Here is a 27088-nt window from a genome sequence, read left to right as displayed (position 1 = left end):
GGAACCGAACATTGATATTATTGTAGCCGCCAGTTTGTGCAAACGAGGAAATCTATCCTAAGGGAAGTGTCTGTAGAATTCCAAAATGTTTTTCTTGTTCTGAAATTTGTCTCTCTATTCTCTGTCACACTGCAGGTCAATAATTTCTTGCTGCAGCTCAGGACAAATCTCTTAAATATTTGCTGAATATGGAGAGAACAGATCAAAATCACTGTCTAGTCCTGTCAGATCTTGAAAGTGCTGATCAACTAAACTATGTGAATAACGTTCACAGTCTTTGTGAACATCTTGCACGGATGATAATTTAGGAAAATGAGCTAGGTTTCCTGTTTCCAGATGACTCACCCAAAGTGTCAATTTCGTTTTAAAAGCTCGTATTCGATCTATGAAATGAGTAATTAGCAGATCTTTACCTTGTAGTGAAATGTTCAAAGCATTCAGATGGCTAGTTAAATCTGCTAAGAACGTGAGATCACATTCAAACGTGCGTGCGCATTTCCCCTCCCTCCCCTCCCTCCCTACTCCGCAACCTTGCACCTGCTCACGAGCACGTGCCTGAGCAGACACGAGTACTCACGCTCAAAAACGGCCAGTTGTTAAGCCCTGCTCTACATGTATGAATGAGTATTGTGTTTTTCTAAATCTGAAGGAGGATTTTGTCCAGTAGGTTAGTCCACTTTTAAATGTGCCTGTCTGCTACTCAATGCCTCCTCTATATTGCAATTCGTGTTTGTGACTTTGTAGTTCCTCAGGCAAAACATACACTTAATTTTATGGAAACTACATTAATTTAGTATATTTGTCAAAAATGGGAAAGAGTTAATTTTATTTTAGGTTTGTCTTCAGCACCCTTCTAAATACACTGCTTGACAAAAAAAGTGAAGCACCCAGAAGGGGAGGACGAGATGAATTGAAACTTCATGGGTTGAGAGAGTATGTGAAGTTATTTCACTGATTATATCGTGTCAGATTTACAAAGTATGAGCCCACTTATGAGTCTGACATTGCACTCCATCTGGCATGGATGCCTACATTGATACGGTTGTGAGGAGGGTCATAAAGCAGTTGTATCCTCTCCTGAGGGAAGCTGGCCCACAAATGTTGTCACTGGTACTTGATATACGGACACTGGGAAGGAGATGATGTCCAAACTGGTCCCACACATGGTCTGCAGGGACAGACTGGGAATCTTGTTGACCACAGGATTATCTCAACCTCACACAAACAGTTCATAGAGATGTGTCATGTGCAACAAGCATTTTCTTGTTGAGAATTGGCACCACAGTAGTATTTCAGGAATACTAGCACATGGGGATGCAAGATGTGACATACCATTGAGCCATCAGAGTTACCTCAATAACTGCTGGCCATGACGTGAAGTCATACCCGATGGTTCCCCCACACTGTGACACCAGAAGTTACTCTGTTCTGCCTTTCCAAAACACTGGAAGAAAGAGACCTCTTCCCAGATTGGCACCATACGTGCCAATGATGGTCATCCAGGGTAGTGCAGAACTGCAATTCCATACTGAACACAATGAGATGCCATTCATTAGCAGTCCGTGCGTCTTGGTGACAGCATCACTCCAAATGCAGCTGTTTGCACTGTGGATTTAATGGCAGCTTATACGTGGGATGGTAACTCCCTAGTGTGGCTCCTGTTAGTCTCTGACCAATGGTACAGGATGACACAGAATGATCCAGAAAGTCCATTATGCATCATCATATGCCAGGTGTGGATGTGAAGGGATTACAATGTGCACGGTGCACAGTACGACAATCCTCGCTTGTGGTGGTCAGATGTGGTCGACCAGAATATTGACGAGTAAGCCTGCACTTATGATTCCATACAGTTCAAAGCTGGGCCACGATCACATCTGAATGCCCCACAAATCTGGATATTGCACAATTCAACCAGCTGGCCAAGTGGAAACTCACAGTGGGACCCCTTCAAATTCTATCAAGTGCTGATAATGCTGTCTCTCATGAGTGCACTGCATCTCAGTGTCCTTCATGGTGACCACTCAACATCTGATGGTTTTCACAACCCTTATATACTCTACCAGGCCTGGTAACAACACCAAATACAAACAACATTAATGCACTCATGTTGGTGTTATATATGTCACAGAGAATTGCAACCCTATTCATTTACATACCTGCCAATGATATGTATGTGTATGAAGTTACATTGAAATCAGACCTTGTTGTATGGGTGCTTCATTTTTTTTGTGTGACTGTAGTTTTTGTGCAAGCTAAACATGAGATCTTGTATTTGTTAGTCCTTGCATAAAATTTTACAGAACTGCATGATAACAAATAATTTTATTAATATTTTTTCCTTAGATATTATGTTTGTTTTGCAAGTTCTTACTGTGCAAGCAATTTGCGAAACTCGGACTTCCACAGTAGTTAAGTCTAATTCATCCAAACTATTTAAATTCAGTGAATGAATGAATGTCACATGGCTCACAGATTTTTGTAAACCTTTGAATCTGATGCTGCATTGATAGTCTGTGTATCAATAACAGACCTTATTAATTCAAATAACTTCCAATTTGGCCTCCCATTCGACAGTCTAAGGTGGTCACTGAAAATAAGTCAGGGCTCCCTGTCAGTTCTTAGTAACACTAACTACTGGACCATGCAGGCAGTCATTAAATCAATGCTCATGTACGATTCAGCAACAGAACAAAGACGGATATAAAGTTCGTAGTCTCCATAGAGTTGTCTGCCACAGGTGTAAAGTAGTAGATTATCTAATTCGATATGAAGTTATTTTTAAATTGTTTGAGAAATTTAGATTTCTACACTAAGTGAGTGATTTATTATTTGCTGATAGTACAGTGAGCTTTGGTGATGTGCTGAATCATACTAACAAAACATTGCATGCTGGATGTAAAGTCTATGCATTCATAGGTTGTTTTCTTTCTGCCTGTTCTCTAGTAAATGAAAAAAGCTTGTAGTATTTTATGATATTTCTGTTACTATTATACAGTGGAACCTCACGTAACGAGCACCTCCTATAACACACAATTTGCATAAAGAGCAAAACAAATTGTAAAAAAAAGACTCGCTTGACAAGCAATGTTTCACATAATGAGTGACAATGATTTTGTGTGACATTACCAGCCATTTGGGCTTGGTGTGACAGGGGAAATGTTTCATTGTCAGCAAAGGCATATGAACAATGTCTTTAGTGTGTACTGCAGTCTGGATTTAGTGCTCTTTCTGCTACCATCTCAGTGCAGCTTGTGATCACACATTTTTTTAAACTTGTGTGCACACAGTTTTTTTGTGTGCAAATTTTAATAACCTTCATAGAAATGTCCCTGAAGATAAAGCCACAAGAAGATGAACATAGGAGAAAGAAAATGATCTTAGAAATGAAATGTAAAATCATAGAAAAATGCAAACATGGTGTAACCATTGCTGATTTAGCACACACATACAATCAGTCTACATCAACTATTTGCACTATCCTCAAGAACAAGGACAAGATTAAAAAGATAGATGCTTCAAAGGGACGATATCAAAATGTTGCTCCTTATATGGATAAATAAAAAGCAGTTGACAGGCAACACTATTAACAGGAACATCATTTGTGAGAAGGCAAGAATGATTTTCACCAACCTCATTAAGAAGACACGAGGATCATAGCAGCCAAAGAAGTGTTTAAGGGAAGCTGTGGATGGTTTGAGAAGTTTAAGAGAAGAACCAACATCCACAGCGCTGTGAGTCACAGTAAAGCAGCCAGCTCCAGCACGAAGGCAGCATAGAACTTCATCAGCAACTTCAAGATGCTCGTAGATTCTGAGTGTTATCTGCTGTAACAGGTTTTTAATTGCAATGAGACGGAGGCGGATCTATTCTAGAAAAAGATGCCAAAGCGTATCTTTATAACAGCAGAGGAGAATGCATTGCCTGGTGACAAGCCAATGAAAGACCATCTCACACTGCTATTTTGTGGCAATGTAAGTGGCGATTTGAAAATTAAACCACTGCTTGTTTACCATTCAGAAATTCCACGAGCCTTCAAAAAGTGTAAAGTCAAGAGCAGGTTAAATGTGACGTGGAGCTTCGATAACAAGGCTTCGGTGACATGTGATCTTTTTTGTGATTGGATCAGTGAAGTGTTTGGTCCTTTGGTGAAAAAATATTTGCTTGAGATGAATCTGCCACTCCATGTCTTGCTTGTTATGGACAACACTCCTGCCCATCTTCCAGGTCTACAAGACCACCACCTTGAAGAATTTCATTTCGTCAAGATCCAATTTGTACCTCCCAACACTACTCTGTTACTCCAGCCTGTGGACCAGTGGATTATTTCTAACTTTAAGAAGCTCTGCACTAAAGCACTCTTCAAGCATTGCTTTGAGTTGACTGAAGCTACCAATCTCACTCTCAGAGAGTTCTGCAAATATCACTTCAACATCGTTGCCTGCATCAAGATAATTGAAAGGGCATGGGAAGGGGTTACCAAGGGAACTCTCACATCTGCCTGAAAGAAGCTTTGGCTGGAGTGCCTTGTTGAATGTGATGCTAAGGCATTTGAGTCAGTACCTGTGGAGCCTGTAGTCAGTGAGATTGTGTCTTTGGTGAAGAGCATGGGACTAGAAGTGAATAACAATGATATCGATGAGCTTGTGGAAGATCACAGCCAAGAAATGATCACTAAAGACCTTATGCAGGTGCAGTGTGTTTTACAACAGAAAGTTGTGCAGTGGGCGGGAGGGGGGGAGGAGGAGGAGGCGGAGGCAGTAACAGCAAAGCAGCAATCGTCTGGCGCAGTAAGAGAAATGCTGAAAGCACGGTAATCAGTTGCATCGTACATTGAAAATCTTCACCCCAATAAAGCAGTTGTTATGGATGCTACAAATTTTGTGACAATAATGCAGTGTCGCATTTTTGCCAAGTGTTGAAGTGTCGGCAGAAACAAATGGCTATAGATAGCTTCCTAGTAAAAAATAAGTAGTCATGCATTGTGAATAATAAATTACATAGTACTGTATGTAAAATTTTCTTTGAATAAATGGCGTGAATAAGAAAAACATTTAGTACTTTTTCTGCATGGAACACATTATTGTATTTTACATTAATTTACATGGGATAAATTGTTTTGGTTAACGAGTGTTTCTGACTACAAGTAAGATTCTGGAATTAATTATGCTCACAACGCGAGGTTCCACTGTATATCAAAACAGACACCATAAATGTTGGAATGTAGTAGCATCAATCTTTGGACTGAAGATCACCACAGTAGCATACCCCAATGGGGAACTGAAATCATAAGTCTGGGGACACTAAATGAATTAATGTTAGATAATGGTAATGCAGTCCAAACTGAATTTTCTTCTTCCTCAGGGGTACATTTTCAGTGGATATCATTGTTAGGAAATAGACATCTATGTACATACAAATTCTGCAAGTCACTGTACACTGTGTGGCAGATAATAATACTGTCACACAAGGGTTTGTTTTAATTACTGTAGCTGAAATATTGGAGAGATGGTGTGGAGATGTGAAAGAAACTCCTAAAGAGTTTTCATATGTGGAATGAAGAAAAATTAAAATTATTGGCTTTTATTTTCCAAAAGGGAGTGACAAGATGTAAGTTTTAAAGACAAGGAAGTTTGTAAATGAGAAGAGAATCATACAGGTAAGGAAATGTCCTCTGATGTAACTGAAAGAGCCATATGGGAAATACAAGGTTCTTTTTATTTGTTACAAACATCCTGAATGGAGAATTTAAAAAATTATTGTTAAATTTGTTACCTCTATTCCAATAACTCTATTTCTGAATGGCAGTAGTTGTTCTCCAGGTCTTGTATTCTTTCTAACATATTTTTCAGGTTGCTGTATCTCACGGAAAAATGTTTCTGGTTTGGAGCTGATTATGCAGAAATGGAATCATAGTTTAGTGGAGGTGGACTTAAGTTGGGTGCATATTAATGAATCTCTTGACTCTGGCCTGATTGCTCTTGCTGAATGTGGAGAAAAATCACAACTACAGTAAGCAGGAACCAATTTTTCTATATAATTTGTAAAGAGGTTAAATTAAGTGATCTATGCTCATCAACAAAACTTTCTTTTTTGTGACTATGGTCTTAGTATTTGAAGCCAGTCTAAATCACCTTCTTTTTCATGTGCTGTTGTCCTGCATCAATGCAAGTTTGAACAGATTTGGTATGGTTAATTTAAGGGGTAACCAGACACCCTTCCTGTCACCACCCCATTACCCTCCGGGTCAGCATATTTGTATCCCAACTCTCTGTGTGTAATGCTGTTCATGTGAAAGTGAACAGCTGTTTTCTAAATGTTTGCAAATCATGTAACTGAGGTGGGACTTGGGTACCAGCCTGGTATTCACATAGGATGTTGAAAACTGCCTAAAAACCACATCCAGGCTGATCGGCACATGGAACCTCATTGCTGGTCTGCACACCTCCTTGTCCCAGAAGCAGCACTTAACACACACAGCAATCCAGGCATGTTGAAGCCAGTCTATATAACTAAATAAATGACCCTTTCTAACATACATATTTTGCTCCTTTTATTTTTAAAAGTTTTATCAGTGGTGATTATCTGTGATACTTCCTATGGAGAAAAAGAAAACTACACAAAATTGCTACATACTTTACCGAAAAATAAAGTGAAATGTGCACATACAGCCTTTTATTTAGTCTCAGGAATAGAGAGGAAGAATTCTTTGTACAGATACTAAGAAAATAATCATAGTCAGCTGAGTGACTGAGTACTGGCAAAAGTTATACCAAGTGATGAAAAGCTTTCTATAGAGGCAATGCAGTGTCAGAAATACATGCACTTGACAAAGGCAATAGATTTTGGTATAAGAAACTTAATCATTCAGTAAATGGCAGCAAAAGGTTCCTTGGAGACCAAATAACGTGCACATTCTACTATTGTGCAGGGAGGGCTCTGCCAGAATATTAGATCCATCATATGAGAATACACCTTCAAGAAATAATTCTGGTCTGTCAAAAAGAAATTTTTCAGTTGGAGCCAAACTTTGTAAATGTTTCACATCATGAGCTACTACTAATGACTAAGGTAATCCGTAGGTCATGACCATGATGTGTGAAGGTGCATGACCATGATGTGTGAATGTGATATTATAAAGGCTCTGGCAAGAAGTGGAATGGGTGGCAAAGAAAGGGGGGGGAGGGAGGGGGCAGAAAATGATGTTGCTGTACCATTGTTATAAATGAGACACCAAGGAGAGGGGCTGATAAATATGCATTTGTATTTTTTTTACTGTATGATGAAGAAAATGTGTGGAACTGTCCAATCTGGTACTGCATTTATAACAAGAAATTATAATAAACAAGCATAACAAAAATTTTGAGCCTGTAGTGAAAGACTCTGCGTGCTGAGAAGAAAAAGAAAATTGAGGAGGAGTAAAGTAATAGTAATAGCACATGCATGAACAGAGGGAATGAAAGAATGAATCTGTTCGGTCACGTCACCTGTCTGTTATAATTTGGCAAAGAGACTCGTTGCCGTTTACAGGTGGTTTCTGATGACTGCTGTTGTGCTCATGTTGCTTTCCTGTATATATTGGCCATTACCCCTCTGTCACTCTGCTCCTATCACTATCAGAGCACTCACTGTGATAGGCGGTGGTGGTGGTGGTGGTGGTGAGGGTGGCTGTGAGCTGTGGTCACCAGTGTCCATGCTGTTGTCATCCAATGCAGACCTCACTGTATGGGAAAAGTTTTCTTTTTCTCGGCTCAGTTGTAGGCCACTGTCTTGTTAGTTAGACTGTCTTGGACCTTACTTTCAATGAACTCTTTAATCACACAACCACAGAAGGAGGAAGATTGCCTAAGTATCTCGGTTCTGTTGTAATCTATAGTATAGCCAGTTTTTGTGCTATAGTTGACAATCACTGATTCAGTTATTTGGTATTATTCAGTATGGCATCTGTGTTCATGGCCAGACGAGCGGTTCTAGGCACTTCAGTCTGGAACCGCGCGATCGCTACGGTCACAGGTTAGAATCCTGCCTCGGGCACGGATGTGTGTGATGTCCTTAGGTTAGCTAGGTTGAAGTAGTTCTAAGTTCTAGGGGACTGATGACCTCAGATGTTACGTCCCATAGTGCTCAGAGCCATTTGAACCATTTGATCTGTGTTCATGGCATCTCTCTTCTATAATGCATTCAATTTCTCCAGTGTATACTTTGCCACATTGGCAGGGGATTTGGTAGATCCCTCATTAGTGAAGGCTTAGACCATCCTTAACTGACACTAGTAGTGTCAAGGTCTTAGCGGATGATGAAATACTCATTTGACATTGTGTCACTTCCAAGACTCTGCTTACTTTTCTGGAAGTATTGCAGAAAAACAAGATGTGTGCTAATGATTTGTGCTCTTCTTTTTCTTCCTGCTGTTGTCTATGTACAACCTGTCCAAATGCACCCCATATATGTTTGCTGCTGTGCCCATTTCCATGGATTGTTGTCTCCAGGTGCATCACCTCAGTGAGAAGACTGTCTTGATCGCAGATGGGTCATGCCCTCTGAACAAGTGTGAGTAAGATGCCTTCATATTGGGAGATATGGTGACCACCGGAGGCATGTGCAAACTTTCTGTACTCACTGTGTGCCAGTTTGTCATCTAGGTTCTGTTTCACTAGGAAGTCAAGAAATGGGAGGGCACCATCGTGTTCCATTTGCACGGTAAACTGTATGTTGGATGAACTGAGTTGAGGTGACAGAACTGGGAAAAAGAAAAGCATTCCTCACAAGTGAGGGCCACACCCAATGATACAGGATGTCCATAATTAAATTTCCAGTTTTAAAATGCCGTAGAAAGAAAACCACTACTCAGAATGACATCACATTTCAACAACATATTATAGAGGCAGGGGGAAATGTCAAAAGAATAATAATAATAATAATAATAATAATAAAAATTTTACCAATAGATGACGCAGTGAACATCTTAACATAAATGAGGTTGGCCCACCAAGTGAGGTGGCGCAGTGGTCAGCACACAGGACTCACATGTGGGAGGACAACAGTTCAAACCCGTGTCTGACCATTCTAATTTAGGTTTTCTGTGATTTCCCTAAACCACTTCAGGCAAATGCCAGGATGGTTCCTTTCAGATGGCACAGCCGACTTCCTTCCCCATCCTTTCCTAACGCGATGGGTCTGATGACTTCACTGTTTTTGGTCCCCTACCGCAAACCGACCAAAGAATCTGGGCTGGGCTACAAATGACTGACAAATCACAGTACAATGGCTGTGGTTTGAGTTACACGTTACACCATCCATACTGTTCAATGTGTGTGAATGCACAACTTCAACAGTCAACAGTTCTAGCACTGGTAGTTAGATAAGCCCATCCACCATGACAAGATCGTACCACATTGCATGGAAAAAAATCTGTTTTTAATTGTCCTGTGGCCAAAAACTGCATATAAAACAAAATGGCATCAGTTTTTAATTATGCTGGGGCCAAAAACTGCAGAAAATCAAACTGACATTGGTTTTTTATTGTCCTGGGGTTGAAAACTGCATAAAAAGCAAAATTACATCAGTTTCACAAGACAGTTCACTATGCTGGCCACCATTTTCTGCCAACATTTTCTGCCATGAGCTGAAATCAAGAAACAGCATGTTCCACAACAAATTGGAGTGTCTCAGGGGTCATGTTCAGAATGTGTTGTGCAATGAATGCCTTCAGTTCAGCTACGTTTGTAATTGGAGCACTTAAACAACATCTTTCAGATAACCACAAAGCCAGAAGTCACATGGGTTAAGGTCAGGTGATCAGGATTGCTAAGCTGTAGGAAAATGATGGCTGATAATTCGAGCATTTCCTAAATGCCTCTGCAGCAGGATTAGAACCCTGCCCCTCCACTCAACCATGCTCTGTTACCATTGATTCGGTAGGGAACTAGGTTTGGAACGCATAAGGTACTGGTTCCCAACTAAATGAAGTCCAAAGTTAAAAGTGAGTTTATTTACACAATTAAAAAAATTACAGACAGCAAAATTGTGTGGAAATCTGTTAACAGGCACGAACTAATCTTTATTATTATTCACGTTTGGGCCCTACTGGACCACGCGAAGTACAATCACGGGGCATTCAGTTATTTTCTTTTAGACTTTCTCTCTGCCCAAATTGTTTTCATTCTCTCGGAATGAGCTCTTTTCCTTTCATCAGACCATGTGGTTCCAGTTTTCTTTGGTTTTTCAGCTTGACCAACTACCCAGTCATGAATTTTTTGCCTAAATAATTTTCTGTCTTGAATTTCATCTTGTTTTATATCTGCCTCTTTCATGTCCTCTTTTATAGCAGCAATCCATTTTATTGTCTCAGATTTAGCTTTACTTCGATTTTCGTAGAATTCCACCACTTGTTTAGTTAGTCTGGTAGCATCCATTCTTTTAATATGCCCATAAAATTTTAATCTGCGTTTTTTCATATCCGAATATATGCTGGTGTATTGTTGAATTTCACTATTTGCTCTTAGCCTGTATGTTCCTTCTTCAGTATATTTTGGACCTAGAATTTTTCTGATTACTTTTCTTTCTCTTTTTTGGATTTCTTGAATGTCCTTTTTTCTGTTTAAAATTAGCGTTTCAGCCCCATAAAGGCACTCTGGTTTTATGACCGTGTTGTAATGTCTCAATTTAGAGTACCTCGAGAGACATTTTTTGTTGTAGATGTCTTTTGTAAGTCTAAAAGCTGTCTCCATCTTTTGACAACGAATTTCATTTCCAATTTTTTCTAGACCAGTCTCTGAGATTGTTTCACCTAAATATTTGAATTGCGAAACTCTTTTGATTTTTCCATACTTAGTTTCCAAAAGTTTGGGTGCCAGTTTGCTGCTAGTCATATACTGTGTTTTTTCAAATGAGATTTGGAGACCTACTCTTTCTGCTGTTTCTTTAAGAATTTCTATTTGTTTCTGAGCAATTTGGATGTCCTGCGTTAGAATAACCAAGTCGTCTGCAAAGGCCAAACAGTCTATTCGAATATTTGTTCGTCCTAATTTCACTGGTTGGTCAATTTTGAACTCCAATTTTCGTTTGCGCCACTCTTGTATTACTTTTTCTAGAACGCAGTTAAATAGCAACGGAGAGAGTCCATCACCTTGCCTCACGCCTGTTTTTATTTCAAAGGGTTCTGAAATTTCTCCTCTGAACTTTACTTTTGATTTTGTACCAGTTAGCGTGTCTCTGATAATTGCCGTGGTTTTAGGATCCAGGCCTTGTTCTTTCACAATTTGGAAAAGAGATTCACGATCCACTGAGTCATAAGCCTTTCTAAAATCTACAAAGGTACAAACTAGTTTTTTTTTTTTTTTTTTTTTTTTTTTTTTTTATTGTAAATTTTTTGATGTCTGAGAATTAGTTTGAGGACTGAAATCTGTTCTGGGCAAGATCTATTTGGCCTGAAACCTGCTTGATATTCGCCAGTTTTCCATTCAAGTTGTTGTTGTGCTCGGTTCAGAAGACATTGCCGGCCGCAGTGGCCGTGCGGTTAAAGGCGCTGCAGTCTGGAACTGCAAGACCGCTACGGTCGCAGGTTCGAATCCTGCCTCGGGCATGGATGTTTGTGATGTCCTTAGGTTAGTTAGGTTTAACTAGTTCTAAGTTCTAGGGGACTAATGACCTCAGCAGTTGAGTCCCATAGTGCTCAGAGCCATTTCAGAAGACATTGAGAGAGGATTTTGTATGTGACTGGAAGAAGAGAAATTCCTCTGTAATTATTAACATCAGTTTTGTCTCCCTTCTTATGAAGTGGGTGAATCAAGGCGGTTTTCCATTCATCAGGAATTTTTTCAGTTTGCCAAATGTTTTGCATGATTGAAGTAATTTCTTTAACGGTTTTTGGACCAGCTGCCTTTAAAAGTTCTGCAACAATTCCATCTTCACCAGATGCTTTGTTGTTTTTCAACCTATGAATTTCTTTAATGATTTCCTCTTCATTTGGTGCAAGTGAAACTGGATTGCATTGTTGGGGAATTTTTGGTGGAAATCTTTCTGTGGGCTCGGGACAATTTAGAAGATTCTTAAAATATTTAGAAAGTTCTTTGCAATTTTCTTGGTTGTTAAGAGCCAACTGTCCATTTTCCTTCTTGAAGCAAAGATTCTGGGGTTGGTACCCCTTTATTTTGGTTTTAAAAGTTTTATAAAAATTTCTGGTATTGTATTTCTGAAAATCTTCTTCAATTTCTAAGAGTTGACTATTCTCATATTGTCTTTTTGTTTGTCTAATTAGTTTTGAAGTGTCTTTTCTAGTTGTCAGGAATGTATCATATGTGTCTTCTGTCTTGTTGCTATTCCATGCTTTAAATGTCTCTTGTCTGGCTTTGATTGCATGATCACAGTTTTCATTCCACCAAGCATGTTTCTTGTGTTTTCGTAAAGGAATTTGATCTTGAGCTGTTTTGATAATCTTGTGTTTGAGTTGTTCCCAATTTTGTGCACTTGTTTTGTCAAATTCGTCTGCTAATAATGATGGTTGGATTTTACTGGTGTCAAATTTGGGGATTAATGGTGTCCTTTTGTTGAAATTTTGGGGTTTTAGCTTTAGTTTCACACGGGTTAAGTAATGGTCTGAGTCAATATTGGCGCCTTTACGAACTTGAACATTTAAAATTTCTTTGTGACATGGGTACGAGATTGCAATATGGTCAATTTGGAATTCACCTATGTCCTTGTTAGGTGATCGCCATGTCTTTTGTTTTGAAGGTTTTTTCTTAAAATGACTTGACATAATTTTGAGATTGAAATTTCTGCAAAATTCTACCAGCCTCTTTCCATTTTGATTGGTCCATTTATGTGCAGGGAATTCACCGACCGTTTTTCTAAATTTTCTCTCTTTCCCTAACTGTGCATTAAAATCACCCATTAAAATCTTTACATAATTTTGAGGAATTTTGGAGACTGTATTCTCTAACACTTCCCATGACTTATTTACTTTTTCTGGATTTGTTTTATTCTCCTGGTTGATAGGCATGTGTGCATTAATTAAACAGTACATTTTATTTGCACATTTCATGGAAATTGTCATTAGTCTGTTGTTTACTGGATTTACTTCGATTACGGAGCCAAGAATGTCTTGCGAAATTGCGAATGCAACACCCAGATGCGGAGTGTTTTTAAGAATTCTTTTGTCTGTTTTACTTTTAAACAATCGGTAGTTTCCAAAATCCATGGTATTCTCATCAGGCAACCTTGTTTCTTGCAGGGCTAAAATTTTGATATTTTGTTCTTTTAGTGTGTCTCCTAATTTATAGAGTTTTCCTGGTGTCAAGAGAGAGTTAATGTTGATAGTTCCAAAAAATGTTTCGACCTTGGGCATCTTTATAATAATGTGATAATTCCACCAAATAATTTCCTTACTTAAATTTACAGTAATACAGTTAGTAATGTGGAGATGAGGGCTGTTGCTGTTGATAAAATATCGATATCTTGATATTTCCCTGAGAAAATATCGATATACACTCCTGGAAATTGAAATAAGAACACCGTGAATTCATTGTCCCAGGAAGGGGAAACTTTATTGACACATTCCTGGGGTCAGATACATCACATGATCACACTGACAGAACCACAGGCACATAGACACAGGCAACAGAGCATGCACAATGTCGGCACTAATACAGTGTATATCCACCTTTCGCAGCAATGCAGGCTACTATTCTCCCATGGAGACGATCGTAGAGATGCTGGATGTAGTCCTGTGGAACGGCTTGCCATGCCATTTCCACCTGGCGCCTCAGTTGGACCAGCGTTCGTGCTGGACGTGCAGACCACGTGAGACGACGCTTCAGCCAGTCCCAAACATGCTCAATGGTGGACAGATCCGGAGATCTTGCTGGCCAGGGTAGTTGACTTACACCTTCTAGAGCACGTTGGGTGGCACGGGATACATGCGGACGTGCATTGTCCTGTTGGAACAGCAAGTTCCCTTGCCGGTCTAGGAATGGTAGAACGATGGGTTCGATGACGGTTTGGATGTACCGTGCACTATTGAGTGTCCCCTCGACGATCACCAGTGGTGTACGGCCAGTGTAGGAGATCGCTCCCCACACCATGATGCCGGGTGTTGGCCCTGTGTGCCTCGGTCGTATGCAGTCCTGATTGTGGCGCTCACCTGCACGGCGCCAAACACGCATACGACCATCATTGGCACCAAGGCAGAAGCGACTCTCATCGCTGAAGATGACACGTCTCCATTCGTCCCTCCATTCACGCCTGTCGCGACACCACTGGAGGCGGGCTGCACGATGTTGGGGCGTGAGCGGAAGACGGCCTAACGGTGTGCGGGACCGTAGCCCAGCTTCATGGAGACGGTTGCGAATGGTCCTCGCCGATACCCCAGGAGCAACAGTGTCCCTAATTTGCTGGGAAGTGGCGGTGCGGTCCCCTACGGCACTGCGTAGGATCCTACGGTCTTGGCGTGCATCCGTGCATCGCTGCGGTCCGGTCCCAGGTCGACGGGCACATGCACCTTCCGCCGACCACTGGCGACAACATCGATGTACTGTGGAGACCTCACGCCCCACGTGTTGAGCAATTCAGCGGTACGTCCACCCGGCCTCCCGCATGCCCACTATATGCCCTCGCTCAAAGTCCGTCAACTGCACATACGGTTCACGTCCACGCTGTCGCGGCATGCTACCAGTGTTAAGGACTGCGATGGAGCTCCGTATGCCACGGCAAACTGGCTGACACTGACGGCGGCAGTGCACAAGTGCTGCGCAGCTAGCGCCATTCGACGGCCAACACCGCGGTTCGTGGTGTGTCCGCTGTGCCGTGCGTGTGATCATTGCTTGTACGGCCCTCTCGCAGTGTCCGGAGCAAGTATGGTGGGTCTGACACACCGGTGTCAATGTGTTCTTTTTTCCATTTCCAGGAGTGTATATTGGTGATATTTTCTTCCCTGATATATCAATATCTTGATATGAAAATCGATATGTCATTATTAAAATGGCAATATTGAGTTCCGCTATTTTTATTTTATATTATATTTTTTGTGATATTTGGTAAATATTTGAAATAATTCTCTTGAAATTGTAATAGAACATAATTTTAGTTTTATAGTGTGAAGGAGTCTTACTACTGTATGAGCTTTCATCACATCCAGTCTTTCTCCTTGACTATGTGAATGTGGGAAGCAAGTATAGATGTCACAAAAGAAGAAGTCCAATTGTACTGAGAAGGGGGGAGGGTTATGGCGGTGTGAAGGGAATTGTTTTTTAGTGTGCTATTTCTTCACATCGGCATTTTTCAAAAACAGTTGCTAAAAATGATGAACAAAAATCTAAATGACAAGATTGGTCTTCGCGGTGGGTGGAGATGTGTGAGGGGAAATGCTGACGTAACTGGCATTCGGTGCTACCAACAGAAACTGCAGCATTATCTTCTACAGGCAATTTTCCTACATCAGCATGAAAAAGGGTTTATTTGGTCATGCAGCCAATCACTAATTAAGAAAATAAGGTATGAGAGTTTAACTGGAATGAAATATTTCATGACACTGCACCATGTACACAGTTGTTAATTACCAACACAACAGTCAACCAAAAAAGTATTGTAATACAAGCTTTTCATCTGCACAGAGGCCCATTACTAACATACAAATTTTCAAATTGTTTTTCTTTCAATTCTTGCTCTGAGGGGGTAAGGCAGGATGCTAGTTTGTTGAGGTATAGAATATCTAATAATAAATCAATACTTATAAATATAATAGAGGGAAACATTCCACGTGGAAAAAATATATCTAAAAAGAAAGATGATGAGACTTACCAAACAAAAGCGCTGGCAGGTCGATAGACACACAAACAAACACAAAAAATTCTAGCTTTCGCAACCAACGGTTGCCTCGTCAGGAAAGAGGGAAGGAGAGGGAAAGACGAAAGGATTTGGGTTTTAGGGGAGAGGGTAAGGAGTCATTCCAATCCCGGGAGCGGAAAGACTTACCTTAGGGGGGAAAAAAGAACAGGTATACACTCGCGCACACACACACATTTGAAAATGTCTGCTTGTGTCTGTGTTTATGCGGATGGATATGTGTGTGTGTGCGAGTGTATACCTGTTCTTTTTTCCCCCCTAAGGTAAGTCTTTCCGCTCCCGGGATTGGAATGACTCCTTACCCTCTCCCTTAAAACCCAAATCCTTTTGTCTTTCCCTCTCCTTCCCTCTTTCCTGACGAGGCAACCGTTGGTTGCGAAAGCTAGAATTTTTTGTGTTTGTTTGTGTGTCTATCGACCTGCCAGCGCTTTTGTTTGGTAAGTCTCATCATCTTTCTTTTTAGATATATTAAATCAATACTTAAATATACAACTCTAAAATCACCAGTATATTTACAATGTGTAGCCAATATTTTTATAGACCAATATGTCGATATTTTTTCCTTCGATATACTGATACTTTTGATGATATGTTGAGGACCAATAATGATATTTTTTTAAAATATGAATATATCAGGTTCCCAATATATTTAACAATATGAACAGTCCTAGTGGAGACACAAATCTAAAATTTACTCTCCTTTATAAAACAACAGACAGTGACAAGGCTGCATAGTATTACTGAGTTAACATCTTGAAATCGATATTATGCACTTGCAACCCTTAATACCCACAGGTATGTGGAATAAGTACTCTTGGTGCACAAATAGTCTTGGGACCATTAAAAAAAATGTACAAGTACATACAATCTAAAGTGCAAGTACTGTTCAGTTATATCAAATTAGCTGAATTATTATACAGAACATGGGAGTCGCGGTGCTGCCAACACACAGTACAGAGTGAGTTTAATCTTGTGGCACTGCTGCAGGCAATCAGTTACTGATAGTATTCTTTAAATAATACCACACCTTGTTTTTTGCCTACGCAGTAACACAGTTAAGCATTGGAGCGACAAGAATTTAAACACTCATTGACACACTAGCCCAACTTGAAGCAATCACTCACAGCTTCCCCAGTTAACCAATCTCATACCTTTGCAGAAATTATTAATTTATGCAACCAAGAGGCCAATCCCAACAGGTACCTCAAGTCAAAAGGAGGCCAACCAAAATCAGTAGGGCAGTTACTTGTGCATACCAAAATCAGAATTCTGCAGTGAGGAGGCCTTACTAGAAAACTTACAGCTGAGCCAGTATAAATTTTCATGGTTGTAACCAATTCTTTAAATGTAACTGGACCAACAAAAGTAATAGCTACCATTTAGTGTGACCTTTCAAGAGAAACATTAAATAAGACACATCTGTGCATGCCTCTCACAGCAATGCACACTTACATAAGAGATTAAACAGCACTAAAAATTACAACTGAATCGACAAAACAAAAGATTAACTGTAATACTTATGGCATCTATATCAGATGGCTGATCATTCTTAATTCAGTAAAGATGTGTACCTTATTGCTCCGTGTGCATTCTCGTCCATTCAATATTTACATATGCACCCAGTGTGCCGCTATCATTGCCAGTTTGCATCGAGGCCAGAAGGAACCTCAAGACTCTTGTCAGTCATGTAATACACTGATTACTACTGTAACATACATAATGAGAAATTACTCCACCAATTAATTATAAAGAAAATCAAAATGCAAAAACTCTAATCTTTACACTACAAAAGTGGAGAAGCAAACTTGTGCTCACTCATCCACAGAAAGTTATCAATTTTTACCTAATCAGACACAAGTATCTTATTACAGTGCAAGCATTCTTGCCTGTGCACAAGCCTTTCATTTTCAAAATACCGATGGTGCACAACTGTCACACCAATTCAGCGGTAATAGAAAAACCGTAAAGTATAGAACAATAATTCTCTCATTATGTATGTATACAAGTTACTGCTGCAACATACACAGAACAGAACAAGTTAATGAGATACAAAACTTTTACACCATAAGATCTCAATGCTCAAGAGAGCAAAATGATTACAAACAGACATGAGCTCACTGTATCAGCTGATCAAACCTCATGAGCAGACAAAAATGTCATGCTTATGCCTGAGAGAGCAGGAAAATATAAATCACAAGGTGAACTGGAAATGTCGTAGCTTATTATCATAAGTTTGTGGCTATGAATTGGAGATGCTCTCATCAAATAAAAAGGAAGTTTATTGCCTTCCAACAGATGGCTGAATCTTTCCACAGTTACAGTGACTTCACACAGCTCTTCCGCATTGTGGGTATGGTGTCCAACGACGTCTTCTTCAAGCAGCTGCCGTCTTGAGACTCTGTTCGGCTTCTCGAGGGAGCCTGGCACCAGGCCCCACACAACATACCTTCAGTCACTCACACTAGCAGAGTAAACACCTCCCTCTGGCAAGCTGCTTGCACCTCTGTATAGCCATTCCTCATGATCTAGCCTGCCTTCTGCTGTCACCTTGCCCTGGACACCCCTTTACTCTGTGCCAAACCATTTCTTAGATACACCAAGCTCCAAGGCTGCAGGGAGATAGGATGCTTGCCCTTATAATAATGTGCCACCTTTGCCACCCCCCTCCCCCCCATGAACCTGGACCTTGCCATTGGTGGGGAGGCTTGCGTGCCTCAACGATACAGATAGCTGTACCATAGGTGCAACCACAACGAAGGGGTATTTGTTGAGAGGCCAGACAAACGTGTGGTTCCTGAAGAGGGGCAGCAGCCTTTTCAGTAGTTGCAGGGGCAACAGTCTGGATGATTGTCTGATCTGGCCCTGTAACACTAATCAAAACGGCCTTGCTGTTGTGGTACTGCGAACGGCTGAAAGCAAGGCGAAACTACAGCCGTAATTTTTCTCGAGGGCATACAGCTTTACTGTACGGTTAAATGATGATGGCATACTTGTGGGTAAAATATTCCGGAGGTAAAAGAGTCCCCCATTCGGATCTCCGGGCGGGGACTACTCAAGAGGACGTCGTTATCGAGAGAAAGAACACTGGTGTTCTACGGATCGGAGCGTGGAATGTCAGATCCCTTAATCGGGCAGGTAGGTTAGAGAATTTAAAAAGGGAAATGGATAGGATAAAGTTAGATATAGTGGGAATTAGTGAAGTTCGGTGGCAGGAGGAACAAGACTTTTGGTCAGGTGAATACAGGGTTATAAATACAAAATCAAATAGGGGTAATGCAGGAGTAGGTTTAATAATGAATAAAAAAATAGGAGTGCGGGTAAGCTACTACAAACAGCATAATGAACGCATTATTGTGGCCAAGATAGACACAAAGCCCATGCCTACTACAGTAGTACAAGTTTATATGCCAACTAGCTCTGCAGATGATGAAGAAATTGATGAAACGTGTGATGAGATAAAAGAAATTATTCAGGTAATGAAGGGAGATGAAAATTTAATAGTCATGGGTGACTGGAATTCGACAGTAGGAAAAGGAAGAGAAGGAAACGTAGTAGGTGAATATGGATTGGGGCTAAGAAATGAAAGAGGGAGCCGCCTGGTATAATTTTGCACAGAGCATAACTTAATCATAGCTAACACTTGGTTCAAGAATCATGAAAGAAGGTTGTATACATGAAAGAACCCTGGAGATACTAAAAGGTTTCAGATAGATTATATAATGGTAAGACAGAGATTTGGGAACCAGATTTTAAATTGTAAGACATTTCCAGGGGCAGATGTGGACTCTTGACGGCAATCTATTGGTTATGAACTGTAGATTAAAACTGAAGAAACTGCAAAAAGGTGGGAATTTAAGGAGATGGGACCTGGATAAACTGAAAGAACCAGAGGTTGTACAGAGTTTCAGGGAGAGCATAAGGGAACAATTGACAGGAATGGGGGAAAGAAATACAGTAGAAGAAGAATGGGTAGCTTTGAGGAATCAAATAGTGAAGGCAGCAGAGGATCAAGTAGGTAAAAAGACTAGGCCTAATGGAAATCCTTGGGTAACAGAAGAGATACTGAATTTAATTGATGAAAGGAGAAAATACAAAAATGCAGTAAGTGAAGCAGGCAAAAAGGTATTCGAACATCTCAAAAATGAGATCGACAGGAAGTGCAAAATGGCTAAGCAGGGATGGCTAGAGGAGAAATGTAAGGATGTAGAGGCTTATCTCACGAGGGGTAAGATAGATAGTGCCTACAGGAAAATTAAAGAGACCTTTGGAGAAAAGAGAGCCACTTGTATGAATATCAAGAGCTCAGATGGAAACCCAGTTCTAAGCAAAGAAGGGAAAGCAGAAAGGTGAAAGGAGTATATAGAGGGTCTATACAGGGGCGATGTTCTTGAGGACAATATTATGAAAATGGAAGAGGATGCAGATGAAGATGAAATGGGAGATATGATACTGCGTGAAGAGTTTGACAGAGCACTGAAAGACCTGAGTTGAAACAAGGCCCTGGGAGTAGACAACATTCCATTAGAACTACTGACAGCCTTGGGAGAGCCAGTCCTGACAAAACTCTACCATCTGGTGAGCAAGATGTATGAGACAAGCGAAATACCCTCAGACTTCAAGAAGAATATAATAATTCCAATCCCAAAGAAAGCAGGTGTTGACAGATGTGAAAATTATCGAACTATCAGTTTAACAAGTCACAGCTGCAAAATACTAATGCGAATTCTTCACAGACGAATGGGAAAACTGGTAGAAGCTGACCTTGGGGAAGATCAGTTTGGATTCTGTAGAAATGTTGGAACATGTGAGGCAATACTGACCCTACCATTTATCTTAGAAGAAAGATTAAGGAAAGGCAAACCTACGTTTCTAGCATTTGTAGACTTAGAGAAAGCTTTCGACAATGTTGACTGTAGTACTCTCTTTCAAATTCTGAAGGTGGCAGGGGTAAAATACAGGGAGCGAAAGGCTATTTACAATTTGTACAGAAACCAGATGTCAGTTATAAGAATCGAGAGACATGAAAGGGAAGCAGTGGTTGGGAAGGGAGTGAGACAGGGTTGTAGCCTCTCCCCGATGCTATTAAATCTGTATATTGAGCAAGCAGTAAAGGAAACAAAAGAAAAATTCGGAGTAGGTATTAAAATCCATGGAGAAGAAATAAAAACTTTGAGGTTCGCCGATGACATTGTAATTCTGTCAGAGACAGCAAAGGACTTGGAAGAGCAGTTGAACGGAATGGACAGTGTGTTGAAAGGAGGATATAAGATGAACATCAACAAAAGCAAAACGAGGATAATGGAATGTAGTCAAATGAAATCGGGTGATGCTGAGGGAATTACATTAGGATATGAGACACTTAGAGTAGTTTTGCTATTTGAGGAGCAAAATAACTGATGATGGTCAAAGTAGAGAGGGTATAAAATGTAGACTGGCAATGGCAAGGAAAGAGTTTCTGAAGAAGAGAAATTTGTTAACATCGAGTATTGATTTAAGTGTCGTATGGAAGTGAAACATGGACGATAAGTAGTTAAGACGAGAAGAAAATAGAAGCTTTCGAAATGTGGTGCTACAGAAGAATGATGAAGATTAGATGGGTAGATCACATAACTAATGAGGAGGTATTGAATAGAATTGGAAAGAAGAGGAGTTTGTGGCACAACTTGACTAGAAGAATGGATCGGTTGGTAGGACATGTTCTGAGGCATCAAGGGATCACCAATTTGGTACTGGAGGGCAGCGTGGAGTGTAAAAATCGTAGAGGGAGACCGAGAGATGAATACACTAAGCAGATTCAGAAGGCTGTAGGCTGCAGTACGTACTGGGAGATGAAGAAGCTTGCACAGGATAGAGTAGCATGAAGAGCTGCATCAAACCAGTCTCAGGACTGAAGACCAAATCAACAACAACAACAACCCTATGATGCTCCAGCTGGATGTTGTTCTGGACAGCTTTCCGGTTCCTCCAGATAGTTTTAGGATCATTGTCTGCTGGGAGAAGATCATTAATGGACAGTAAATTTGACAGTGGAAAGTTACCTAAGAAGGAAAACATTAGCTTGGAGAATGTGATTCAGTGGAGCTTAACCATCCAAGGAATTCATGCCACCTGGTCTGAGATTTATGATGATAACTTGTCAAGGTCACCTTAAGATTATGATTAACTCATTTGATGAACAAGGGCTGCAGATGATTAGGAGTGGTGGTCACCTATGCTATGGCACTTGCAAAGCAGAATTTTTGAAATTCTTAGGACATAAATGCTGGCACATCATCACTAACCACGACCTTTGGTGCACCAGATATTGAGAGGATTTGGCTCAGGTGTCTCACAATAGCACTACTAATACTAGCTTGGGTTTGCGGGTGCGATACGAAATGGGTAAACACATCCATAACAACTAAAAAACATCTTGTAAAACAAAAAGAAAACTGTATCTGTCAATCCGAAACATTTCCAATGTTGATGCTATAGCACATTATAAGAAATACTGCAAAATATTAAAGACTGTAATACGGATGTCAAAGCAAATATATTACAAGGAAAAGATAGTCATATCAGATAACAAAATAAAGACAATATGGGATATAGTGAAGGAGGAGACCAGTAGAACCAGACGTGAAGAGGAACAAATAGCATTAAGAGTAAATGATACATTGGTGACAGATGTGTATAGTGTTGCAGAACTTTTTAACAAACATTTTATAACTGTTACTGAAAAGATGGGGTTGTCAGGTTCGGTAAATGCTGCTATGGATTACCTTCGACCAGACATTTCAAGTAATTTCCATAATATGAATTTGACCCTCACTACCCCAACAGAAATAATGTCCATCATAAAATCTTTAAAATCAAAAACATCTAGTGGGTATGATGAAATATCAACAAAGTTAATTAAAGAATGTGATTCTGAGCTAAGTAACATATTAAGCTATCTGTGTAACCAGTCGTTTATCAGTGGAATATTTCCTGAATGGCTGAAATATGCTGAAGTTAAGCCACTGTTTAAGAAGGGAAATAAAGAAATAGCATCAAATTTCCGTCCAATTTCACTGTTGCCAGCATTCTCAAAAATTTTCGAAAAAGTAATGTACAGTCGTCTTTATAACCGTCTTATCTCAAATAACTTACTGTCAAAGTCACAGTTTGGATTTCTAAAAGGTTCTGATATTGAGAAGGCTATCTACACTTACAATGAAAATGTGCTTAATTCATTAGACAAAAAATTGCAGGCAACTGGCATATTTTGTGATCTGTCAAAGGCATTTGACTGTGTAAATCACAATATCCTTTTAAGTAAACTAGAATATTATAGTGTAGCAGGAAATGCTGCAAAATGGTTCAAATCTTATATCTCTGGCAGGAAACAAAGGGTGTTATTAGGAAAGAGACATGTTTCAAGCTATCAGGCATCATCCAACTGGGAACTAATTACATGTGGGGTCCCACAAGGTTCCATTTTGGGGCCCTTACTTTTTCTTGTGTATATCAATGATCTTTCATCAGTAACATTACCAGATGCCAAGTTTGTTTTGTTTGCCAATGATACAAGCATTGCAATAAATAGCAAATCAAGTGTAGTCTTAGAAAGATCACCCAATAAAATATTTGTGGACATTAATCACTGGTTCCTAGCCAATTCTTTGTCACTAAACTTTGAAAAAACACACTACATGCAGTTCAGAACTTGTAAGGGGTGTCCCAAGAGTATATGTCTAACATACAATGACAAGAAGATAGAAGAAGTGGACAGTGTTAAATTCTTGGGATTACAGCTTGATAATAAATTCAACTGGGAGGAGCACACCACAGAACTGCTGAAGCGTCTTAACAAATCTCTGTTTGCAATGTGAGTTTTGTCAGACATAGGGGATGTAAAAATGAAAAAGCTGGCATACTATGCTTATTTTCATTCCATAATGTCATATGGGATTATTTTTTGGGGTAATTCATCAAGCCAAGCTAAAGTTTTCCGGGCACAAAAACGTGCAGTAATAGTTATATGTGGTGTGAACTCAAGAACATCCTGCAGAAGCCTGTTTAGGGAACTAGGGATACTAACTACTGCTTCCCAATATATTTATGCCTTAATGAAATTTGTCATTAAAAATATATCACTTTTTCAAACCAACAGCTCAATTCATGGAATCAATACTATAAATAAGAATAATCTTCACAAGGATTTAAAGTCACTTAGTCTTGTACAAAAAGGTGTGCATTATTCAGGAACACACATTTTTAATAACTTGCCAGCATCCATAAAAAGCTTAACAACCAATGAAATTCAGTTTAAGAGAAGCCTAAAGGATTTATTGGTGGCCAACTCCTTCTACTCCATTGATGAATTTCTTAGTAAAACCAACTGATTTGTATATAAGTACAACATAACTTCTGCACAATTTCAGTGCAGTAATGTGTTCATTGAAAATTTGTGTGTCTGTCTGTCTGTCTGTCTGTGTGTGCGTGTGTGTGTGTGTGTGTGTGTGTGTGTGTGTGTAAGTATAATCTACCGTATTTACTCGAATCTAAGCCGCACTTCTTTTCCGTTTTTTGTAATCCAAAAAACCGCCTGCGGCTTAGAATCGAGTGCAAAGCAAGCGGAAGTTCTGAAAAATGTTGATAGGTGCCGCCACAACTAACTTCTGCCGTCGAATATGTGTAGCGCTACACAGGCATCCTTTGTGTTTGTAGGCACAAAGATAAATACTGGCGCCAAAACCTCTGCGTCAGTAAATAAAATTAAAAAAAAAAAATTGGAAGACGAGCTTTTTTTCTCCGCCCGAGTTTCGACGACTGCTTTTTCATACATAATCCAACGAAGTAAATACAAATTCCGTATTGTTCATCTTCGAATTTCAATGTACTACGAAAATCCGACTGGTAATACTGGGATTTTTGTCAATATGGCCAACTCTACGTTCTGAATTTTTTCCTACCTGTGAGAAGAGATGGTTGCTAATAGGAACCTGATGAAATGTGAATCACGTGCAGTATTCTCTTCACCATAAGAATAATACGAATATAAACATTTTGTCATGTATTCTTTCGTGTTTGCTTCTATCTCATTTATATCCTGTCTGCCAAATAAACTACGAAACTAGAGTGAGACAACAGCAAACGCGGAAGAATATACGTATCGTGTCATGTTTATATTCGTATTACTCTTAGGCCTAATAGGGATACAGTCAGAAATGAAGCACGGCAACTGACTAGATTTTTAAATCTAAGATGACTAATTTCTGTGCAGAATTTGATGTACTAAAGAAGCGGCCGCAATGATTTTCAAACGGAGAAAATTTTTCGCCAAACTCTCGTTCAGAACATGTTCTATCATACGCAGTCTATTATTTGGTTCTTGTTGATCATTATCAAAGAAAGCAGCAGTCTAAGTAACAACAAATAGCAGTCTCTTGCCATTGTTTCGCTAATGAGACGATTCCTCTCCTTTTTAAATTGTAGGCGGCGGTAGCGCGCACAAAAGCAAGCCATGCCGCGAGCAGCGACAAGCCGTAAACACGCACTATCAGAATGCGACAAACGAGGCATGACACAGTATAGTAATGCATTTTCAGCTTCGAGTGACTGACGTAAACACCTATAACATAGAAAACGGCACTTATGAGATCAAAGCAAAATAAGCAATCGATTCAAACCAGACGAAGCACGTGAAAAAGGAAGGGTATCCGTATAAATACGGACGGACGGAGCGCCTGACGCATAGCAATGGCTACCTGGTAAAGCTTAACTGCTAAGCTTTCGACTCGAACCAAATTACTGTAGCTGTCTCGTCATTCATTCGACCTAAATTGTGTCTCATATTACAATGGACCAACTTTGTTTCGATTTGGAGGTGCGGCCTAAAACTTTTCTCTCCCCTTGAATTTCGAGTCTCAAATTTCAGGTGCGGCTTAGATTTGGGAATTTTTTTTTCCTTTATTTCGAGTCTCATTTTTCAGGTGCGGCTTAGATTCGAGTAAATACGGTAACTTCTGCACCATTTCAGTGCAGTAATGTGTTCATTGTAAATAAGTATTACAGTAGTTGTATTACATGTTTATTTTATAAATAAATAAAAAACTTTTTTATTTTAAATTCAGTTCAGTAGTATTTGTAAAATGACTCTTAGTGTTCATTAAAAAATGATGATGATTCCACTTGGGACCTGTGGAATGGTACATTAGCTTATTTGTTTTAGTTGTAAGTATTTGTCATGTATTGTTGTTTTTCTGACATGTTCCACATCCTGGAGGACGTCCTCACTACGGATCAATTGGAATGAAAGTAAATCTAATCTAATCTAACACATACGTATGGCAGTGTTTGGTGTGAGGAAAGAGCACCAGGTAATCAATAAAAATGTTATCCATTGGGTGTTCAGCCTGATCAGAACTGAGCTCACCCACTTGGGTGTCAGGGTTTGGTTTAGTGCAAATACACTCCTCGCAGTGCCTGACCAGTTTCCAGACATCACTATTCAAGGAGGGCCATGTTATTGTTTTGTACATCCCCAGGTTTCCTCCACATAGCGAGTGATGGGAATATTTGAACATGTGAGGGACTAATTCCTGGATTAAGCAAATTTTATATCTTTCATCATTGTGGGTTCTAAAACATAATAATCCCTTATGGATAGAGTATCCAGGCACTGCCTCATCCTTGTTAATGCATTCCTTTATAGTGCCCAAATTACCATTATCATCTTGCCTTTCTCACAGGCCCCTAAACTGTTCCAGCATCTCCCCTAACACAATAGCTATATAACCCTGTTCTTGGTGCTGCTCCTTACCACTGTTCTCCTCATTCTCACATTGAGATATGTGCCTCAAAGCATCAGTGACCCAATTATCTGTGCCCCTAATATGGTGCACACTAAAACAAAATGCCAAGATCTGGACAGCCTATCTAGGTATACATCTTGTTTTTCACAGCCTTGCTACCACCCATGTCAATGCTTGATTATCTGTCTCAACTAGTGAGGTAGCCAGAATAGGAAGCTGAATGACAGTGAGTCAAATGAGTGTGTATTTTACTGGCCACCACAAAATTACTTGGGACTGACCCAGTTTCTGGTACAAATGCAAAGCTGTAGCGGTGAGCCTCTTGTTCACCTAAAACAAGAACTGTTTCTTGATAGATCTGAAATAAAGTTCCACACCTTTAAACACTTCTAGAAAAATTGCAAGTATGCTGAAATGATTGTACAATAAAAATTAAAGAAGTTGCAGCAGTTTGCCTAAAGCAGTAGTTA

General features: G+C 39.8%; 1 protein-coding gene across 3 annotated transcripts in view; it reads left to right on the top strand.

The window, feature by feature from the left end:
- Nucleotides 1-27088, top strand: part of LOC126185136 (F-box/LRR-repeat protein 6) — a 235207-nt gene that overhangs the window by 154780 nt on the left and 53339 nt on the right. For all 3 annotated transcript variants that reach the window (XM_049927972.1, XM_049927970.1, XM_049927971.1), the window contains one exon: nucleotides 5853-6012. In XM_049927972.1, the coding sequence (XP_049783929.1) occupies nucleotides 5853-6012 (160 nt within the window). The remainder of the gene's footprint in view (nucleotides 1-5852; nucleotides 6013-27088) is intronic.

The sequence above is a fragment of the Schistocerca cancellata genome, chromosome 4, assembly GCF_023864275.1.
Source record: "Schistocerca cancellata isolate TAMUIC-IGC-003103 chromosome 4, iqSchCanc2.1, whole genome shotgun sequence".
Taxonomy (NCBI): Eukaryota; Metazoa; Arthropoda; class Insecta; order Orthoptera; family Acrididae; genus Schistocerca; species Schistocerca cancellata.
Note: the sequence above shows the minus strand (reverse complement) of the source record. Positions and strands in the feature narration are given on the sequence as shown.